Below are 20,874 nucleotides of genomic sequence, written 5' to 3'. Positions count from 1 at the left end.
TCAATATTTATCTTCTGAAAGGATTAAACATATGTGAATTTTGTGAACTGTTCACTGGTTTTTAAAAAGTAAACATTTAGGAGGAGTTGCATTTCAGTTTAAGCAGTAATAAGTTTTCACAGTTATTTTGCCATTGCTTCTTATCTAATTCTTCCCTCTGAAAGGAAAGAAGTGGTTGAGAAACTCATACTAATATTTCTCAGAGTTGTGGTTCTCAGTGTAAACAGAACTTCTTATTTTGAGTTACGAGATATTCTAACATTTACTTTCTAAGGGCTGGATGAAGTGTCTGATGTAGGTCAAAATGTGAGAGAAGAAATGTGAAGTATTTCCCTCCTCTGACTTTGAGAGAACAGTGACTGATAAGAGGGAACTCTGCTTTTCCAAGTTCACCTTTTTGCATATATTCAAGTTTGTGCATCACTGCCAAAAACCATGGCCATTTGTAGAGAAAGGAGTGCCAGAGGTAAAGGGTAAGGCCATGGCCATGAGATTTTTCTTGTTCAGAGTAAGCAGCATCAAATAATTTGCATACAAAATCTATTAGGTGTCTTTTTCATTAAGATTAACAGGGAGTTCTCCAGCTATTGTAAATCAGGGCTGTAGGTCACTTTATTCTTGTATGGAAGAACTAAATAGAATCCAGACTTTATTGGAAAACTCTTTATTTTACATATTAACCTTCATTTTCTCTTAATTATATAATTATATGATAAGTAACACCTCATTGAAAACTTATTTTGTCCTGGAGTGCAATGGATGTTTTGATTTGAAATATTATTATTTCAAGGCGTATATAAGAACTCTTTATCATTAATTATTCTTGATCTTGCAGGGAAGAAGGATTTGAATAGCATGAGGGATCTGGATATGGAAAGCTTTCTTATGACATTAGAAGGTTTTACTTTTTTTTCAGTGAGATCAGCCTAGATTAAAAAAAATAAGAAGTATTGCTGGCCTAGGCCTTTTTCATGAATTATGTGAGGAAGAGACAAATTGGTCTACAGATGAAACATTGTCTCAAGACATTGTTATATGCACTTACCAAAAAAAACCAAATAAATCATTTCCCCACATTATTAAAAAGTTCTAACTGGAAACATAAATCCCAGTACCTTTTACCCTTTTAGGTTATCATTATCTTAAGAGGTAGGCTGATAATTCTTTTCATCTGAAGTTACTCATGACTGGAAGGATCTTGGCAGTGTGAGAAGTGAAAGTGTCCAATTTTTACATTAGAACCCAGATCTGAGAGGTCTGTCTGTGTGAGTATTCTGCAGTATTAATGGTTAGCTTTGGGACAATGTAGTACAGAGTACAATGTCACTGCAGTCAAGAAGCAGACCTTTATCTGTAAGAGGCATAAATTTGCATTTATGGATAATGAAGTTTGTCTATTTCACATATTTCACTTTAGCAAAATAAAGATTATGTTGCAGGATAAAAATGCAATAATAATTAGCAAATGAGCTTATTCTCTGAAAATCAGAAAGCAGTCATTAGCATTGCTTACAATGCCTCTTTTTCATTAAATATGTCATCTGAGCTCAACTATTGCATCTAAATGTTAGCACTTCTGTGGAAGGATGATGCTGTTTCTGAATCTTTTAAACATGCTTTAACTCCCAAAACATGACACTGGCTGCTATATTGTAGGTGCTGGTTGTGAGGTTCCTCACTTTCCGTGCTGCTGACCATATCTGTTGTGGATGGTCAGAAGATGTGGTTGTTCTTGGGCATTTCTGTGACAAAGGTATGGATGCTGGGCAGGCCTAAATCAAGACCTAGGTGTGAATGGGGCTTTCAGGTATCAGTCACTCACTGGTCAGAGCCAGTAACAACCTCAGCTGCAGAAGCTTCTACCATAACCATGAAAGGTTAAATGAGCTGTTATAGGAATGTTCCCACATGATCAAATCACTTGTCTAGAAAGCTGTCAGTCTAGGTTGGTGTTATATTGATAGTTTTCCTCAGGTGAGAAGCTTGAAGGTTTGCCCTTTCTTAAGGGCCATACCAGTAAGGACAATGAAATTAGGCATGTAAATATAAATATTCCCCTCCTGTCAGTTCCTTTGCTTTGTTAAGCCTGCAAGGTAGAGAACACGGGAATATCGACATTGCTAAGCTTCAACAAAAGGTTGTTTGTAAACTCTGTCTTAGAAAGAAGCCTTTCATTCATTAAAAATCCCCCCAAATCTGTCAGTCTTACTGTAAACATGTACTCATTTACATACATTTATTGTATTTAAGGAGAAGGAGAGACATTTTGGTCAGAAACATGAGAATAATTATTTTTTAAATGCATTTGTCAATAACTTCTATTTTGAACTTCCAGAAAATCCAGGGAGATAAAAAAAAGTGAAAGAAAGTGGTTCAGTTTTGAAAGGATAATTGAGGGAGAAGTTGGGAAATAAGTGCTAATAGCAGGCCATCCAAAGGTCACTGAGCTTGATGAATTGAATACTTCTGTATTGGAACAAACCATAGAACTTGTGCATAACCTAATAGGAGCCTTCCTCCATTTGTCCTTGTAAATGGGAGCTGTGTCTTTGGAGTCCTGCCAGAGTGGAACTGCTCATTCATTATGACCACTTAAAGCAAATGATCATGGCCCTATGGCACATAAAATAATGAGTGTAGCTTCCATTTCTCAGATATGAGGCATATATTATGCTTCACATATGGTCCAATGTGTGCTGGCTTTTGGAAAAGATACAAAAATTACTACAATGAGTAAAGCTCATAAGGAAACAATTCAGCAAATAGGAAATTTTGTAATTGGAACCATAATCAGTGACTAATGCAGAGCAATATGTATGCTAATAAAATAGGAGAGGATTAAAAGACAAAACTAAATTTAATCGAAACCCACAATACATGCTTGTGTGAATAATTTCAGATATATTCTTAATCCTATTAGTTTCATTTTTTCCCTCCACTGAAGACCAAGTGTTTAAGCAGTATCTTCCATTTAAATTAAAACAGGCTTCCCTAACTAGTAAAAACTCAACCTCATGTTATTCTTGATATACATTATGGAAGTGTTCTGCATGAAAGGCCTGGCTACAAATGGTGTAATAAACCAGTTGTTTTCGTGAGAGGGCATAAAAAGAACACAGATAACAGGTAAATCTCATGCCCCTTCAGTTACTGGGGTGCCTGTGTGCCTACAGCACTGGATGAACCTGGATTTTCCCTCTGAGCTGTACAGGTGCTGTCCATGGAGATGTTCCTCCTCCCTCACATCCATGGTGCCTTTTATCCTGGGAGCTTCTCTGGGATAGCACCCACCAGGGCTCTCTCCTGCCCAAAATCATTCCCTCCTTCAGTACTTCCATGAGGCTCCCAACACAGAGACTATAATATCTATGGTAATACATCAAAATACTTTGCTGTGATGTAATTCCCTGTTCTTTTTTTATTGTGCATATTTTATCATTCCATCACACGTGATGCTGAAACAACTGAAATCGCTGTAAAATTGCATTGCTTTTTTGTTTTCAAGATGTTTGAAGGTCACTTCTGTAATTGTCAGGGAGTTGGTAATTATTTGGATTTGAATGAATACTTATGAATACTTGTATGTTGCAACATATTTCGAACCCAGTAATTTTTGTGTTAACCATTCCTTTGTATATTCTTGTAAGTTGTGAAGCCTGTCTTATGTTAGATGGAGTTTATAGATATTTTTATTTCATGTATTCATGTTTGGGTTTTTTCTGTGATATAAATAGAAATAAAAATGCAAGGAAGGTGTATGTGATGCTGGAAATCCCTGGGTTCTGGCACTTATTGATCCACAGGAGATGGTTGCATCTGATTAAAAGGGCAACTGAATGGAGAGGGGAAGCTGTATGGAAACAGCTGTCTTTTTTCATTAAGATTTTCAAGATTAAAAAAAAACCCTGAACCTTTATTCTCTGTGTCAAAGCACCACAGGTGAGTGCTTTGGCTGGGCAAGAGTTCAGAGAGGAATTTGTTTCTTTTCTCCCCATGGAAAAGTTATTGTTGTTGGGAGTTGAATATTGCTCTTGCATGTCACACACAGGTCAGTGCCATTAGCAGTGAGCAGCAGGGGAAGTTTCTTGCCTTCATCCTCAGACTCTAAGTACAGAATTATTTTTTTTTTTCCTTCAGGTATAAAACCCCAGCATATTCTAAATACTGGCTACATTTAATCTACTTTGAGTTTGGAATAATTCAAGAGGAAAAATAGTCCTCTTACAATGTTATTATTATTTTCTACATGATACACTGTCTCATTTATTTATGTGGCAATGTTACATAAAGAAAAGTGAATTCTTTTAAACCCTTGCTTTAAAAATTATGCCTTTCCTGTAGCTCTCTTTCAGAATTACAAACCTAAAGGCCCTTTCAGACATGAGTATATTTTTTATTGTTTCAGTTGCAACCTCTTCTTTGTAGAATGTTTGTGATGTTTAGAAAAGCACTCTTTCAGGCAGACCAGTGTTACTATTTGAGAGATTTTCTCCTTTCCAAGTACATGCAAAAGAGTTACTTCAGGATCAGACTCGCTTCTTAATTCTAAATTCACTCTACTAAATTCTAAATTCTGTGGAAAGGACTGTAGGGTGAGAGTGACTTTGTGAACAAGACCACAAATTGTGTTTTGCAGTTAGACTTGAAGTGTGGGGGGGTTTGTTTTCTTGGAGATTAATCACTAAAATTATTGTATTAAAAAAGTGTTGAATTTCTGTATAGTTGACCCTGCAAAGAGTTCTCATGCTAATGTGGGATCAGGAGTGCACAAGGGCAGAGTCCAGAACATCTTTTTTCTACTTTTTGATTTTATTGCCACTGCTGATTATTTTCTTTATGGTATTGTAACAAAGGGTCAAGGAGATTCTCTGATTATTTTTTTAATAAAAATGAGTATGTTAGGAATCACCACTTAGAAACTATTGAAGAAACCAGCAGAAATACAAACATCAAAATATTTTAAAGTCTGAAACTTGTTAAATGATATGACATCCAAGTCAGAATGTATTATTAATACCAATCACAAATAAAATAACAGCAAAAATATCTCCTTCCAAATTAAGTTTGTTAGATTAAAGTAATGAAAAGTTAGTCCAAGATACTAAATGATTCCGATTACTTCTGGGAAAATATTTGTATGAAATTTAATAGGCAGTGATTAGCTTTCTCTTTGTTTTGTAAATCTTTCTGTATATGTAAGAGAAAACTATAACCTTGCTGGAGACTTCCATGAAATAGCCAAGGAAACTTAAAGCAGATTAGTCATTTTCTAGTAAGATATTTGGCATTTTTAGAGTAACGTTATATAACTGAATTTGAACAGAATTTCTGTAGGATATTTCATGTCTCTGAAAATAGCTATATATCTTATCTTATTGAATAAGAAAGCTATTTCTCCAGCCCTTCTCATGTGCACATCTTGTCAGCAGCATCAGTACATCACACTCAGTTTGAATTTCACCTGGTGCCCTTGGTGGTCAGTGAAGAGAAGCAATTGCCACTGGAGTTCATGGAAGTTCAGCAGCTGAGATGCTGCTGTGCCAGATCAAAACCAGGGAGGGAATCGGCTGTGACTGGGGGACAGGGATAAGGAGATCCAGTGCTTGGGGTGGCTGCCTGGCTCTCCTTTGCTCATGAGAGTGCAGAGAGCCCAGAATTCCTGCCCTGAGTCCTACAGCAGGCACCGACTTCAGGCAGGTGACTGAAGCTCTTTGTTCAACTCTTGGTCACTCTTTTGGCTTTCTTATATGACACAGAGCTGCCTCCAGAAAGTAGCACACCCTCATTAAGAACTATATTAAATACTTCTTATTTGCATGAATTTGCATTGGCAGTACTAAAAGTCGTGCTATTTGAATAAATATTCTAGCTGTCTTTTTATTGAAGCTGTACTCTGTTTAATGGGAATGTTTGGTTTTGTCTTTTTTTTTCCCCCTGCAGCTGTGACTCTGAAAATAGGTATCTTGGAAATCCACTTAGGGGAACATGCTACTGTGAGTACTTGTATTTTTAATGCTACATACTGAAATGTTGATTACATATTATATGATAATTTTATTTCCTTGGAAAAACAAAATACGTTCCTGGAGATTTTCCAAAATTGAGCACATTGATATTTTGACTGAAAAATAAAATGTCCTACTGGGCTTCTCTTACTTTGTCTGCAAGAACACAAATTAAAGTCTACTAAAAGTTGATTCCTTACATGTGGCTTAGAGGGACTGACCAAGCCACTGGTTATTTTCTGTATCTCATCATATGTGAATGAAAGGAATAGTAATTGTGTCAATGCTTTAAAGGCAGACTTTGTGGTGGAGAAATGCAAATAGTGTAAACAGCACTATTCCCTGGGACATTCTGAGTGGTTTAGCCAGTGTGCCTCCCAGGGACATGAGACACAGCTGCTCCCCACAGTGTCATAAAAGGAGGCTGTGTGTTTTCTCCATGTTCTTAATGTTGTAGAAAAGGTGCCTCTGGCAAATTTACTCTGAAGCATTGCAGTTTTGATAGTCTTAGTGGAGGACCTGAAGGGATGAGAATGCTTATTACCCATGTGCAGAAATCCCTTAGTGAGCTGTGCCAATTTTACTATGCCAATATCAAGTTCAATAGTAATTTTAATCATCATAAAAACAGATGGGATGTTGGAGAACACTGATTTAACTTTTGTGACTTTTGCACGTACCTGCTCCGTGTCAGACAATTGGATCCATTTGTCTGTTGTTTCTAACATCATCCCTGCCTCAAACTTGAATTTGTACATAAAGACAGATGTCTGAACATACTTATAACCTCTCTTCTGATTTTTGGCCTTGTTTCTTAACATTTTATTTTACAACATACACAACAACTTTATTTTAGTGTGTCTTTAAGGCATTATTTACCTAATAAAGGCATGTTTATTTTCTTTGCTAATCTGTCTTTCTTACCTTAAATGGTTTGCAGCTGCAAGGTATGTTTTACAGAACAAAATAGTAAATTACATACTATATTACAGATGTTGACATATCTCTAGGCCTAAAACATTTATTCCTCCTTCCAGCTATTAAAGAACATTGGTGTGGTTTTTTTTTTATTTTTTTTCTCTCAGACAACATAAGTTTGAATGTAATACTTTAGGCTGGAACATAAATTTTAAATGTTGTAGACCAAGTTGAAAATACTCTTGAAAGCTGTGTCTTTAAGATACTCTTGGTCAGTAAATGAAATCTCATTTGTTGTTTTTTGCATAAGAAAAGTGTCTTACTTTAAAACAGAAATATCAGTATTTAGAAGAATAATTTTTTGTATCTATATAAAAGTTTAATAAATATTTTATTTTAGGTTTAGAGTGAGTACATGGGAAGTTCATACTTTAAACACAATTATATATAGGCTATTTTTGATATGTGTGTCAACGTTTGTTTTGTCTTTTAAAAATAAATGTTATTAAATTTAAGAGATTGAAAAGAAATGACAGTAATGAAATTTGTAGACCTCAGGCACCTCCATGAAAAAAACCTTATTTTTTTGCTATCATGTTTCAGGCTGGGTCTATAAATCATGTTGGAGACAAATTGTACTATATTCAAGATGCCCTTTCACCTTTAACTCACTACTGTTATTTGTCTTCTGTCAGATTTCAAAATATTTTAAAAAATCTTGTTGTTTTGAAACGATAAATTTTCTTTTAATACTTCCAGTCATTTAAAGTATCCCATATAAACAATTATCAGAGTTCTTTTATTGTAGTAATAGGGAGACTTCACTGATAAATAATAATGGAATTCTGTATTTGCTGGATGGTGCATCATAATGGGAAATAATCAGTTAATTTGTGGATAACTGACTAGCCTAAGATTTCAATGACAGTTTCTTACCAGCACAGTCCATTTCCTGCTAAATCATGTATTAAAAATACATATATACACACATCATGAAGAAATTCTCTAATTTGTTATCTATATTCTAAAATGCAGCCATACCATGTTTCAGTTTTGTATAAGACAGGCATTTTGGATGGTATTTTTTCTGTGCTTTAGTTCACTCCTCATTAAGAAACTTTCTCTTTTGATCCTTAAAATGCCACTTTACTTTTCCTTGAAGTGTATTTCTTACAACACATGACTATTATTGCTTAAGAGGAGGGAAAAAGAAATTGTATGTATTTATGAGCAGCATAATATTGTCAGAAATTAAAATTCTAGGCACATCTGTTTCTATTACTTGGAATCAAAATCAGTGAATGCAGATAATAATTTGCTGTATGGTTAGGATCTTCATCAGGAAAACTTTAAGTCACATGCTTGAGTTTAGCCATCTAAAAATGATCAGTTTGTGTATTTAAATTTTGCTCTTTTTTTCACTTGTGGAAACATTGCCCTAAATTGGAATGCTCTTCTGAGCAAAACTTCAGGATTTAATCCCAAGTGTCTAGCTAACTCAGGATTTAATCCCGAGTGTCTTTCCTGTGATACTGGATGACCTGGATTTCTCTTTAGCAGCAGGATGTGGATTGAGGAATGCTTGTTGCCGTAGAGAACTTTCTGCAGCTTGGGATGCTGTGAATATTCTCTGCCCTGCAGAATCTCAGCTGGTTTCATCTCCTCCAGCTCTCTGCCCATCTCACCTAGTCCTTGCCTAGTTCTGTGCCCCTTCTTGCCTGTCATTGCCATCCTCAGGCCTGGGAAGGGGGAACAGGCTGGTGTTGGTGCAGGTGTTGACATCAATGGACTGATTAAGAGGGTAAATGAAAACAGTTTGCCACTGGGAGAGCACAGGTTGTTTTATTCTCTTCATTATTTGTTTCCTTTCATAATGATGTAGGAGAGTAAACAGAATTTGAATTCTGTACATGGATGGTGTTGTGGTTGAAGAAGTGATCTGAGCACATATAAAAACACAGGAAGATTATGGATGGGTCTGGCATGATTGAAAACAATGAAATTTATGTAGGAGGTAACGTGCTAAAACATTGCAGGGACTTTATCTAAATACAGATACTGTGCCAAAAGGATAAACAAGAGAGATCAGAGGAACAGTGCTTTAAACATCAGATTTCATTCTCAAATGGCAATTCCAAACACAGCAGCAGTAGACAAGAGTGGTTTTTCTGCTTTAAATTATGAAAACTTAATAGAAATGGAATAAGAAATGTGTAATGGGGTATGCAGTAGTATATTATCCAGATTGTGTGAAAATCATTGTACATGGCTTAAAAAAAAAAATTTAGTTCTTTGTGACTGAATTGTGCTATTGAAAAAGCACAACTTCTTGGAGAGCAAGAGAATGAGAGCAAGCCTCAGAGATACAGAAATTAGAAAAGTACTGAATATTAAGAATGTGTGAGCAGCTGCATGATGATCTATCTAGTCTAGAGCCCTGTTCTCAGGAGTGGCTGCACATAAATGCCATGGGAAGAGTACAGCAAATGGACAAACATAGAGTGGTAATTCTCTCTTTACATCCAACAATTTGCAGCTTAGAACTTCATGAGAGGAAGGATTTTTTGAGCTGAAAGTGTTCAATGTGCCATGGCTTAGGAATATCAGAGGAGACCTTATCAAAGATTTCTTATACAAAATAAAAACAGTATTAATGCAGAAGAAAGCTTTGTGATTTTAGAAGCTACAGTTTTGTTTGGCCGTGTAAACATCCTTGTTAGCTGAGAACAGGTCTGCTTCTGGATTTCTGGTAGGGAGGCTCTGTATCCCTAGGCCTGTCTGTTGGGAGCCAATCTTGCTGTGAATGATCAGAAGCTGATTCAATCCATAGAAATGAATCCTGAGTGGAGGCCAGAGATGCTTGTGCAGCTGACTTATGCATGTACACAAACCATAAATACAACATTTTGTCGTGATACATTTGTATTGGCTGTTGTTTTTGCTCCGTGGTGTCTGGGCCAGCGTGATGGATGGCGGTGACACCTCGATAGCAAAGTGTGCATCCAAATGGCTGCATTAGTTCTTCACACATCAGCATTAGGAATGCATTGCTGTCAGAGTCAGAGCTCCTGGGTGCAAGGGAACGCGCAGCAAAACCAGATGGTTTTAGACAGATTGGGAGGAATCACTGGGACGAATGCCACTTCTGTGATCTTCACTTGGGTTGTGTACAGACACAAAGCTGTAAATCATAAATGGAGAAGTGGTTAATCCAGTGTTCCAGAGAAAATGAAAGTTTAAATTTACAATTCATGATGTGTTACAATGCAAGGTTTGAATTATAGGCATGCTAACAATCACTTGTTTTGAGAGGATGTGATACTTTCCACCATAAACCTCTCTTAGATAGCCATAATTCTAAGGTCAAAAACTTTGCAAAATGTGTGGCTTATGTACATTATTTTGAGTTCCAATGCAACATATCAAGCAAGAAGTACAACTGTTTCTAATACTGCTACATGCAGAAGCATAAAAGCTTACAACAAATCAGTCCTGCCAGTGTAAATCACATTGTTTGCCTGCATATAGTTAGAATTTTCATGAGCTGAGCACTCAAGATTTTCCTGTTTGTCCACTAAGAAAATTCCTAGCCAAGACAATGAAGTTGAAAAACTGCACATGGATTTAGATACCATAGATTTTTTCCCCTTTTGTCCTTTAAAAAAAATGTTTAGAATAATTTTTGGATTATTTCTGGGTACAGTGAAGAGCTTTTCCATTTGCTCCTGCAGACTAGTTGCTGTTTTAAAACAGGCAGGAATAGTGAATTATAAGGGAGCACTCTTTGGAGTGGGAAGCTTTCAGGCATTCCAGAGGATTTCCTCAGTCATGGATAGCCAGAATGTGGTCACAGTGTAATAAAACTGCTAAATGAACAATTTAAATTAATCTAGTGCTCATCTTTTGGCTGGACAGACAGTTTTGTGGGCCTGTGATATTTGTGAATGCAAAATAAAATGAAATGAAGCTTGCCTTTGCATTACATATAAATATAAATATAAATATAAATAAATATAAATATAAATATAAATATAAATATAAATATAAATATAAATATAATGTGTATGTATTATAGATCCAGTGTAACGCTGTAGAATTCCCCATGCTGCAGAGCAGGCCTGCTTTTAGGGATTAGAACCTGACCTTTGAGAAGGATTAGAGAACCCAAAACTTAAGAGGTCACGAGGGATGGGTCATTTGCAAAGAGAATTAAACTGGGGAGGGACTGAATGACTTGCAGCTTTTTGTGGAATTAAAACCTATTTATTGATCATATGCCCCTGATCCAGATATTTGTTGGGTTTATAGCCTTTAAAAAAAGACTAGGTCTTAATATCTATATATAAAAACGTTGAAAGAATGTACAAACTTTAACCATTTTCTAGGTGTTCCTTCCAGAGCTCTTCCTTTTTTCTCTTACCTTAGTGTTTTATGAAATGCCATTTGGGGATGGCTTCACATAGAGAGTGACCACCATTCTCAGCTGTTCTTCTGGGATGAAACATGCAGGGAAGGAAGGTGCTGGGCCCATCTGCAGGAACCTTAGGAGTCAGGTGTACACATTCCACTGGCACCTCTCAGTTTTCCACTTAGTCTCCTGGACATAAAGGGAGGAAATAGAAAACCAGAGAGCACACTGCAAAGTTTAGCTTATATATAAAAAACCCCCAACATTATTACAAGCAGGAAAACAGTAGTCATAGTTTTTTGTTGGTTTGTTTGTTTGATTCTTAATGGCTCAATTTTAATAGCTACTCTTTTTCTACCTAAATAAACCACAGGAAAGAGTATGTGCTCTACTAAACATTTTGCAATGACTTTTTTGGGATTGACCTGAATAATTGGTTTATGGCTTTGCTCTGCCATTCTAAACTCTGAGCCATAAAATCATTATAGCTTATAAGACTATTGCTTCTTTCTTTGGAATAAATACAGACAGGATAGCAATAAGCAATTCCCTCAGTATGTCAGCAGCTCACAAAGATGAAGAATGATACTTTCATGTGCAAAATTGGTGAGAAACTATGAAATGTACATTCAGTAAGAACTCTCAAGATAATATCTGGTGTCTGTGCAGGGAGCTGGGGACAAAAAGGCAAATTTTGCTTCTGGTGAAGAGCCTCATAAGGATTCTAGTCCAGTCCTGAAGCTGTATTAGCCCCACTAGTGCTGACACACCAGGATTTCAAAAAGGGAAAAGTAAAGAAAAGTGCTAGTCTGTACCTATTCTCCATACAATTTCTTATAGTAAATTTGTATTTTAATTTAAAACTTTTAAACCATATTTTTATGCACTGTATGTGGTGCCTGAAAAGAAATAACCTCAAGCACTTATTTCTTTTATCTGCTTTATTAAAAATTTGTCTTACTTGCTAAAAATTAAGAAGCCTAATTACTTTTTCATATCTGGTCTTTGGACTAAAGACTTTGTAAGTCCTGATTTCTTTTTTTCCTAGGAGTAGTAGCTAGAAAGATTGTTTAATTATTAAATGTAGATAATTTATGACAACTTGCAATGAATTTTTAGAAATATCACTTCAGTATTGTCTCAGAGCAAAGGGATGATACACCCTTATTTCTGTTGTCAAAATGCAGTTTAAGCTTACTAGACCTATTGACATGGTCTGCTAGTTCATCCCACCTGTTTTCCTTATTATTAGAATGTATTTTCTTTCTTTCTTTTCTGAGTTTAGTCACAGTCAAAGTTCTAATGTAAGCCAATTTTTAGTAACATTTATTATGTTACCAATGTTATAGTTTAATAAAAAGGAGTATTAAAATTTTTGAAAGAAATCTCTTTAAATACTAAAATTATGCATGTTGATGCATTCAGGAACTCACAACATGACCTCTTTTGTCAATAAAATTGGAAAAAAGAATTGTCAAGTAAAACATGTACTGAAGGTACCTTATAGCACTAGGTGGCAGACTTGTTATACTTAGAGAAAAATTAAACTCAAGAACGTTCCAAGGAGAGTGTTTTAGAAGATAAATAGCAAGTAGCACTATAAGTAAAACTGTTAGCAGGGATTTTCCAGATATTTAAAAATTATGTTGAGACTTAAAGGGCATAAACAATAAATTTTAGCTCTTGAAAATGTGTTTGCTTTGGCTGAGTTGGGAGATGTATACCAGCAGCCACCAGCTTCACTGAAGTACTGATTTGAACAATTTATGTTTCCTTTTGGGACAACATTAATTTCAACTAAATACTTATTGTAATTGTAAAACTGTCATGCTTGACTTAAAAAAAATGAGTTCCACCAATTATATCTGACATTGATTGACTTTGATACAGACTGAAAAAATCTATATTATTTATAAATACAGTCAAAGTAATGACTGACATTGTGTTTTGAATATATGGACTTATACAAAAAAATTCTATTTAAAATGAAATCTTCTTAGTGTTTAAGGAGTCTAGTGGAACAGATTATAGTTTAAATCAGACAATTCTAGGATGGCTTGATAAAAGATTAGCCTCAGCAAACCTACCAACTCAGAACTTATAAAGAGCAACAGACAAACACAGTCTTTGCCCTGAGCTAAAATAACTGCACAAACCAACTGTCGCCTTGCAGAGAATTAAAACAATAACCACATCTGAAGCTGAAGCTCCTAATAAAGTATTATGATCTCACCCCAGGCGCTGTGTACTCATTTGCCAAATGCTAGGTTGGCTTGCAGCTTTGTTGGGCAGGCTGAGGAAATGGATTTGCTGCCAATCATTTTCAGCTTTTAGTTTGAGTTGAAGAATTTTTCCATGTATGTATTTATTTCTCGTTTTTGTAATTAATGTTTTTTAATGTTGTGGATTTTCTTTGCTTAACAAGCCATGTGTTATTTTTGAAATGAAGATTATTTGCTTTCTCTGGTAGCTTCTGCTTATATACTAGTGAATTTAGCAACTGGCATCCTCTTACAGTTACTATTTAATACCTTTTAATTAATTTAGTAATTATTCATTAATAATAGCAGGTATGCTACCCTAACTCAAAGAAGTAGGACAAACTAACAGTGGTGAAACAAACTTTCTAACTTCTAAAAAGAAGAAAAATCATACCTTGTATTCATGCAGTTAAAGGTCTGAATTAGAGGACTGTTCCACAGATGCCATAGTTATTTTTTGTATTATTTTTCTTGCAGTGTAATATATAATATTACAGTAAAATAGCTATAGGTATAAAATGTGGGTATTTATAGATCTTGGTGAGGCAAGAGCAGCAGGATGTCTCATTCAGAAGACATCCTTTGCTTTGTAGGGGACTCTAGCCCTTGTATGAAGCAGTGTTTTAAATGAGAAGGAAACCAGTGCAAGTATCTACAAATACACAACATTTGATTTTGTTGAGCTTGTGTTCACAGGGATGGATACTGTCTGAATCCCCGTGCTGTGTGTTCAGTGTGCTGTGTGTGTGGGATTCCTGAACACTTCCCAGGGGACAGGAGCTGTCACTCCTCAGACACCTGGAGGCTTTGGAGCTCCCTGAGCTGGAGCTGTAAGGAATGAATGCCATGGGAAAGGATCCCTCAGGGCCCCTTGCTTTACCTTCTGACAGCCAAGGGAAAACACCTGTGGTGCTTTTGCAGTTTTGTTGCTTCCCATGCTGACTGCCCAGGGAAAAGAGAATTCTTGATCAGCAGGACTTCAAGAAGATCTCTAGTGAAATCTTGAACCAGTTGAAAAAGGAAAAAACACACCTTGACTTCAATAAGTGTCTTGTGATATGTGGGAGATTTTGAGTTGGTTCTTTTGGGAGTCCTTGGTCAAACAAGTGTATTATTCCAAGTCAGCTGGAGTGTTTTTGCCTGCTGGCACACATGGAGCACTGGAGGACAGCTGAGCCTCTTCCATTAATGCAAGTGTCCTGTAGTGTGAGTTCCACTGCTCAGGTGTGGGTCCTGAACCACCTAATGCACACATGGGCCTGTAAAGTCCAGAGAGCAGTCAAGGGTGTTTCCAGCTTTAGAATTAGTGCTGGGAAGCCCTTACAGGGTATTTGAGGGACTTTTGTGTGATCATTTAAATAAATTGGGCATCATTTCTATCTCAAGAGAATGATAAAACCTTGGATTATATAAACTTAAGGAAAATGTAAACTGGGTTAAATGTGGACATTGTCAAATTCAGCTTTCTGACTCAATAACTCAGCTCCATTTCAGCATATTGCAAAGTAGCCTGTGAGTCTTTGATATTAATTTATTGTCACTTTTTCTTAGCTTGAATTGTGAATATTATTTTAAAATATGTTCCAGAAATATAACTCATTGACAGCAAAGTGTAATTTGGAAGTCACTTGATATAAAGGGTAATGCTGAAATGAAATGGAAGAGCAAACTGTGTGAGGTCAAAAAGCAGCAGTGCATGCTAGGAAATAGATACAATAGCAAACTAGACATTAAGGGAAAGTTGAAAAATGTATCTGTCAAAGACTATGAAGATACACTGGTAAAGAAGTAATATATATGTATTTGATTTGTCTTTTTATGTTATGGGGAAATAAATGTACTTTACTGTGTTAGCCCCTTAAGGAAATGCCACGGCCATCAGAATAATTTTATAAAAATGACAAGCTATGCAAAATGTGGGAAGAAAAGTCTTAAAAGGGCAACAATATCATGCTTTTTTTCATCAATGATATGAGAATTTTAGATTTCTACCTCTGTTGAATAGAAATACATACTGCTTCTGTACTTGTTTTTGAAAATGTGGCCAGACAGATTTTCAAGTGCTAGAGCCTTTTCTGATGTTGGGAGTGGCTAATGAAAGAGAACCCAGAGAGGTCATTGCTAGAATGAACAACAGAATAAATGGTGGAAAGAGAAAAATGGAAACCTTCTAAGGAAGGCAGTGTATGGCTCCATCATGCAAATGTGTCACTTCGTGTCTGTTGGCAAGGACTGCCTGCCACAGTCTCTGCCCTGTGAAGGTCAGTTGCAGTGATAGGAACAATTACTGCTTTTCAAATACCAAGAACAAACAGACTGTCAGTATTTGCTACAGTTTGCTGTTCCTTTTTACATGCTAATTCAGTTCTTAGAGAATCTGTGTCAAAAAGTTTGTGCTTGATATGTATCAATGAGTAATGCTATGTTTCAATTGGTCTGTATTAAGCTATTTTTAAAAAAGCCAACCAAACCATAACAATAAAAGAAGAGATTTATTCTATTTGCACATTTTGGTTCACAGTAATTTCTTTCCATGGCCAAATAAAGAAAAAAAAAAAAAGAATAATGAAAGCACAGCTGTATTTAGTTCCTGGTTTATAGAAAAAAATAACATCAGGAAAATATAATATTTCTTTTAATGGCTGGCAGCTGTTTCGGGTGGAAATTGAGTTTTCCAAGTCACTTTCAGAAAGGAGTCAGTGAGCCCTGCCATGGTGGCCAATGTTTCCTCTCTGAGGCAAAGAATAAATCTCCTCTGAAGGATGGGTGACTGCACTGGGGTTGAGGAAAACAGCCTTTGGGGCTCCATTTTTCCTTCCTCTGTTATTTCAATTTGCTTATTTTAACCAAACTGTTTATTATTTTATGTACCTGACAGCCAGTCCTACAAATCAAACTTGTAGCAAGTAGGAGAATGTTTATTATTTCTATTTTTATTTTTTTTCACTCTGTATTTTATTCCATACTAGGGTTGAGGTATTTTCTCCTATCTGTTTTAAAGGCTGTGTAAAATGGATTAGGCAATATTACAGATATGTAACTTCATTTGTGAGTATTTGGAATTTTAATTTTCTATCAATATTTTTTGCTGAATTGGCACTCAGTTCTTAGCATGAGCAATGTTATTGAGTGAGAATGTTATTAATGAAATCAACAGATTTTACTCTAAAAATACCTAATGGTGTTTTAAAGGAAAAAGTGCTTGTGTTCTTCTTTTCAAAGCTGTGATGCAATTGTGTTTCTACTGCATGGAGATGTAGCATTTTATATTTATTACAGTACAAGTACCTGTTGTAATTTGTGACTTTAAAACAGAGGACACTGCTCAGTGAGGTATATGATGTAATTTCTATCCAGTATGAAGTGCAGTTTTCCTGATCAGGATTTATTTGCTATGAGAGATTTTACTTCTCAGAACTAACAAATTAACAGGGTTTGAGAATACAGCAAAGTGGAAACATCTCAACTTGAAGTTACATTGTGCAGTTTGTACAAGTCATGCGGAGTCAAGCAACATGGGGTGTGTTCTGACATTTGGGTTGTGGATTTAGGGTTTCTTAAGCAAAGTTCAGCTAAATAATGAGAAAAGGGAAAGAGGAGAATTTTGAAAATGTTGGGATATTGCAGGAGCACCTATTTATCTATGTATATTTATAGACAATTTATAAAGTGTGCGTTCTGTCTCCTTGGAAGACCTGAGTAACAGGGGGTTGTTCTTTAATTGTTAAGATCTGTGTTTGGTTATTTGAGAAGCAGGATAAAATCTCTGCTAATAAAGATGTAGAAGTTATTGTCTGATTAACTTCTGACTGTTCCCAGTTTATAGCAAAGCTTGAGTATATAGGTGTATAAAAGCATAAACAATTTAAAAATTACATTTGTACTTCTGCCATGCCCATATTTTCAGCATTGATCCATGTATAAATAGAAGCTTCTCAAAAAATCATTTCTAAAAGGAGATGTAGTAGACTTTTAGGGATTATACAATAAACTGAAAGTTATGAGAGCAAGATTTAAAATAGCATGAAAATCTGACTGTTTTCATTTACTGCTTTCCTAGACAAGAAACATCCCTCTTTGGCAATAATACATGAAGTCAAACAATAATTTAACATTGTTGTTTCTTAGATGTGCCACTTCTGTTGTCAGAACAAGCAGATCAGAGATCTCCTCAGTGTGTAGAGACTATATAATGAAAGCAGTAAATTAGAATCAGGTTAGTGGGTATTGATGCTGGTATATTGAAAAATACGTGTTAGAGTTGTAATATTAATATGAGTGTTACAAAGGTGGTGATGCATTTAGATCAATATGAAAAAAAAAAATGGAGAGAGAAATTTTAATTTCTTCCATAATAATGACCTTTTTTCCCTGGCTTTTTATTTGTATTTTTTTCTCACTCTTTTAACACTTTATGAATACTACAAGAGTTAAGGGATTACAAAGATGGTCCAGTGTGACAAAACAAAAGTACAATTATTGAGTACTCCTTGCTGTCAAGTAATAACACACTTCTGACAGGACTGTGCTGTGAGTTCTGAAATGTTCCATCATTGGAGACACCTAGACCTTTTCCTACAGCTGACATTTGGATACCTGCTGATTGGTATCCAATTGGTACTTATTTTTCTTTGTTGCTGCTTCTTTTGCTAATATTTTGCTCATAATTCCCTAGCCATTGCTTTCCACACTTTGTTTATAGACCATGTTCTTCAGCAGAGCTGGAAAAGGGTCTGCAGCTGTTCACAGTAACTCATCAATTGTTGCAGCATTTCAGTAAACAGTTTAATGAAATATTTAGGAAAAATAATAATTGGCTGTGGTCTGGGGCTTGAAAACTTTAGGAGCATCATCTTGAGATTGCATGTTTAAAAGGCCCCAGGTGACTCTCTCTGTACCTCAGTTTTTAGATCTCAGCCACAAGCCCAGCCTTGTTTACCATGACATTTTCCTACCTACACTTCTGTGACAGCTATGGCAAGATACATCTCACCTCATTAGCCTTGTAAAACTTAAATGTCCAGACTTAATGAACCTTCTAGATCTTTCTATTTTCAGTAATGAAAATCAAGAGTTACCCTTCTGAACATGATGCATTTCTGTCTTCCACTGAAAGTTTTAGTCAATACAGAGTGGCCTGAGAAAATAAGCAAAATTTAGCTGGGAAAATTCTAATACAGGTAGATTTTTCTGGCCCTCCCTTAGAATCAAAACTGACAACTTACTAGACCTTTCCAAATAGCAGTGGAGAATTTAATAAGATAAAAGATTTCTATTTAAAATAAAACTTAGTTACCCAATTTTCTGATTATGACACCAATCCCTCAGTCTTTCTGTGGGCTTTTTAGACCAGTACATTTTTGTAAAGTATAGTGAAAGGAACAATGAATTTCAATTGCTTTATGTTTTTAAAGACTTTGAACTTATGTGAAATTCATTCTCCCATGCTCTTTCTTGAAATGGAAAAAGGCATATAAATAGTAAATGCTGGGGTTTTTTGAAGCTCATTGTGCTCTGATTACATATAATAAAATGCAAGTTTTTAGTAAAGGCTTCACAGTAAATGACTTTTTGTTTTATCACAATGGACAAGTAATGTCAGACACAAACATATTCAATATAAAAATGACAATGAGGCAGTGGATGACTGCTAGATACAGATGACAGTGGAATGAATCAGGCAGCTGCTCTGAAAGTTCAAAATAATTATCCTGACAGAAAATAGGTCTGGTGGTAACCCCCAACTTTGATGTAATACAAGGAGAATTTCATTTTGGTCACAGATGAATATGATTTATAGCATTTGGTAATGGTACTTGGTTTCAAAAGCAGCATTTTTACTGATAGAGAGGAATATGAATAGTTCTGTTCTCAACAAAATCTAGCTGAAAATAGAGACCAATCACTAGAAAGAGGAGGAGAGAGACACACTGCCTGTGCAATGAAGAGGTGAGAGTATGAATTATAGAATCAGCATGAATAGACAGATCCTTAAATAGAAGAGTGTGGGAAGACTGTGACGAGTCTGAAGTTGCAATCATGATGGAGGTTCTTACAACTTTAAGTGATTTCAAGTAAAAATAAAAGAGCACTAGATTTTTGAGGGGTTTATTCACAAAATAGAAGTTATTGTTCTTATCAGAAAAAAATGTGAAAGAAACCTATTTTAGTCATTGAATGAGTAAAGATCATGTGATCCTCACCTAATATTTTAAAAATGGGACAATTAGTTTGTAGCTGAGAATGAGATTACATTGGGGGTGGGTGGGCGGGCCTAGTTCCATGCTCTTCTTGTAAATCTGGCTGATATACATTGCAGTACTTTTGGCTTAGATCTTTTACTAAACTTAAACTTTTGGAGCTAAAATGAATAGACATTTCTCAGAAATTCTGTATATGTATGAAACTGTTTTGCCATTTTGTTCAGCTTTAAAAATGTGTGTTTAGAAACTGTGTGAGAGGAACCAGGGGAGAATGGCCGGTGACCAAAGTTAGAAAAGCCCTGATTGTGTCCAGCTGGGAATGTTCTTGCTCCCTTTTTGGGAACCTAGGTTCATTCTTCCCTCCTGCTGAGAGATGAAGTGAACTGGGATAGTCTCTTGGAATGATTTGTTCAAAGGTAAAAGATAGCTCAGAAGTGGTTCTATAAAATTTACTCCAGCCTGATTCTTAAATTACTTAATAAACCCCCTTTACTGAAATATGCTGCATAGGCAGTGTGTGCAGGATGGTGGAAGAATGAAGGTTGCTGTCACAATAATTTTATATTTGCTTCTTTATTAGAGCATGATTGCACAGTTTTTAATAATATTGCTATATACCGGTTCCCAAGGAACTTTCACTCCACAATGCACTGAATGAATTTGTAGGAAACGAATCAGTGATAATGTAATGGAAAGTTGAATGTGTGTTCCTTTCCTGTTTTGTTGAAAAAGTGGAAAGAATTACAATGAATGATGGAAGGAGCTACCAAATAATGATCTTCATACATAGCGTTATATAATTCAAAGTATTATGAAAAATCAAAGTCCAGGTATTTCAGATTGGCTGCTCATTTTAATAGATGGCTTTGTCCTTGGTCTCTTTGTTTCATTTCCTGTCCTATAAAATGGCACTCAAATGCCTTCTCATCTTCAGTAATGTTGTAACAAATTCATTAACTTTTGTGAAGAACTTAGAAAATTATAGTGATGAATACTATAGAAAGCCACATTAGAAATTAATTCCATCTTGAGAAAAGAGCTTGTGTAGCACGTGGTAAATGAGGCATGGGCCCAACACT

General features: G+C 35.7%; 1 protein-coding gene across 3 annotated transcripts in view; it reads left to right on the top strand.

The window, feature by feature from the left end:
• ATRNL1 (attractin like 1) overlaps nucleotides 1-20,874 on the top strand; it is a 440,678-nt gene that overhangs the window by 150,552 nt on the left and 269,252 nt on the right. For all 3 annotated transcript variants that reach the window (XM_064716242.1, XM_064716241.1, XM_064716243.1), the window contains exon 21: nucleotides 5,941-5,993. In XM_064716242.1, coding sequence (XP_064572312.1) covers nucleotides 5,941-5,993 — 53 coding nt within the window. The remainder of the gene's footprint in view (nucleotides 1-5,940; nucleotides 5,994-20,874) is intronic.

The sequence above is a fragment of the Zonotrichia leucophrys genome, chromosome 6 (assembly GCF_028769735.1).
Source record: "Zonotrichia leucophrys gambelii isolate GWCS_2022_RI chromosome 6, RI_Zleu_2.0, whole genome shotgun sequence".
Taxonomy (NCBI): domain Eukaryota; kingdom Metazoa; phylum Chordata; class Aves; order Passeriformes; family Passerellidae; genus Zonotrichia; species Zonotrichia leucophrys.
This window is presented reverse-complemented; position numbering and strand designations above follow the sequence as displayed.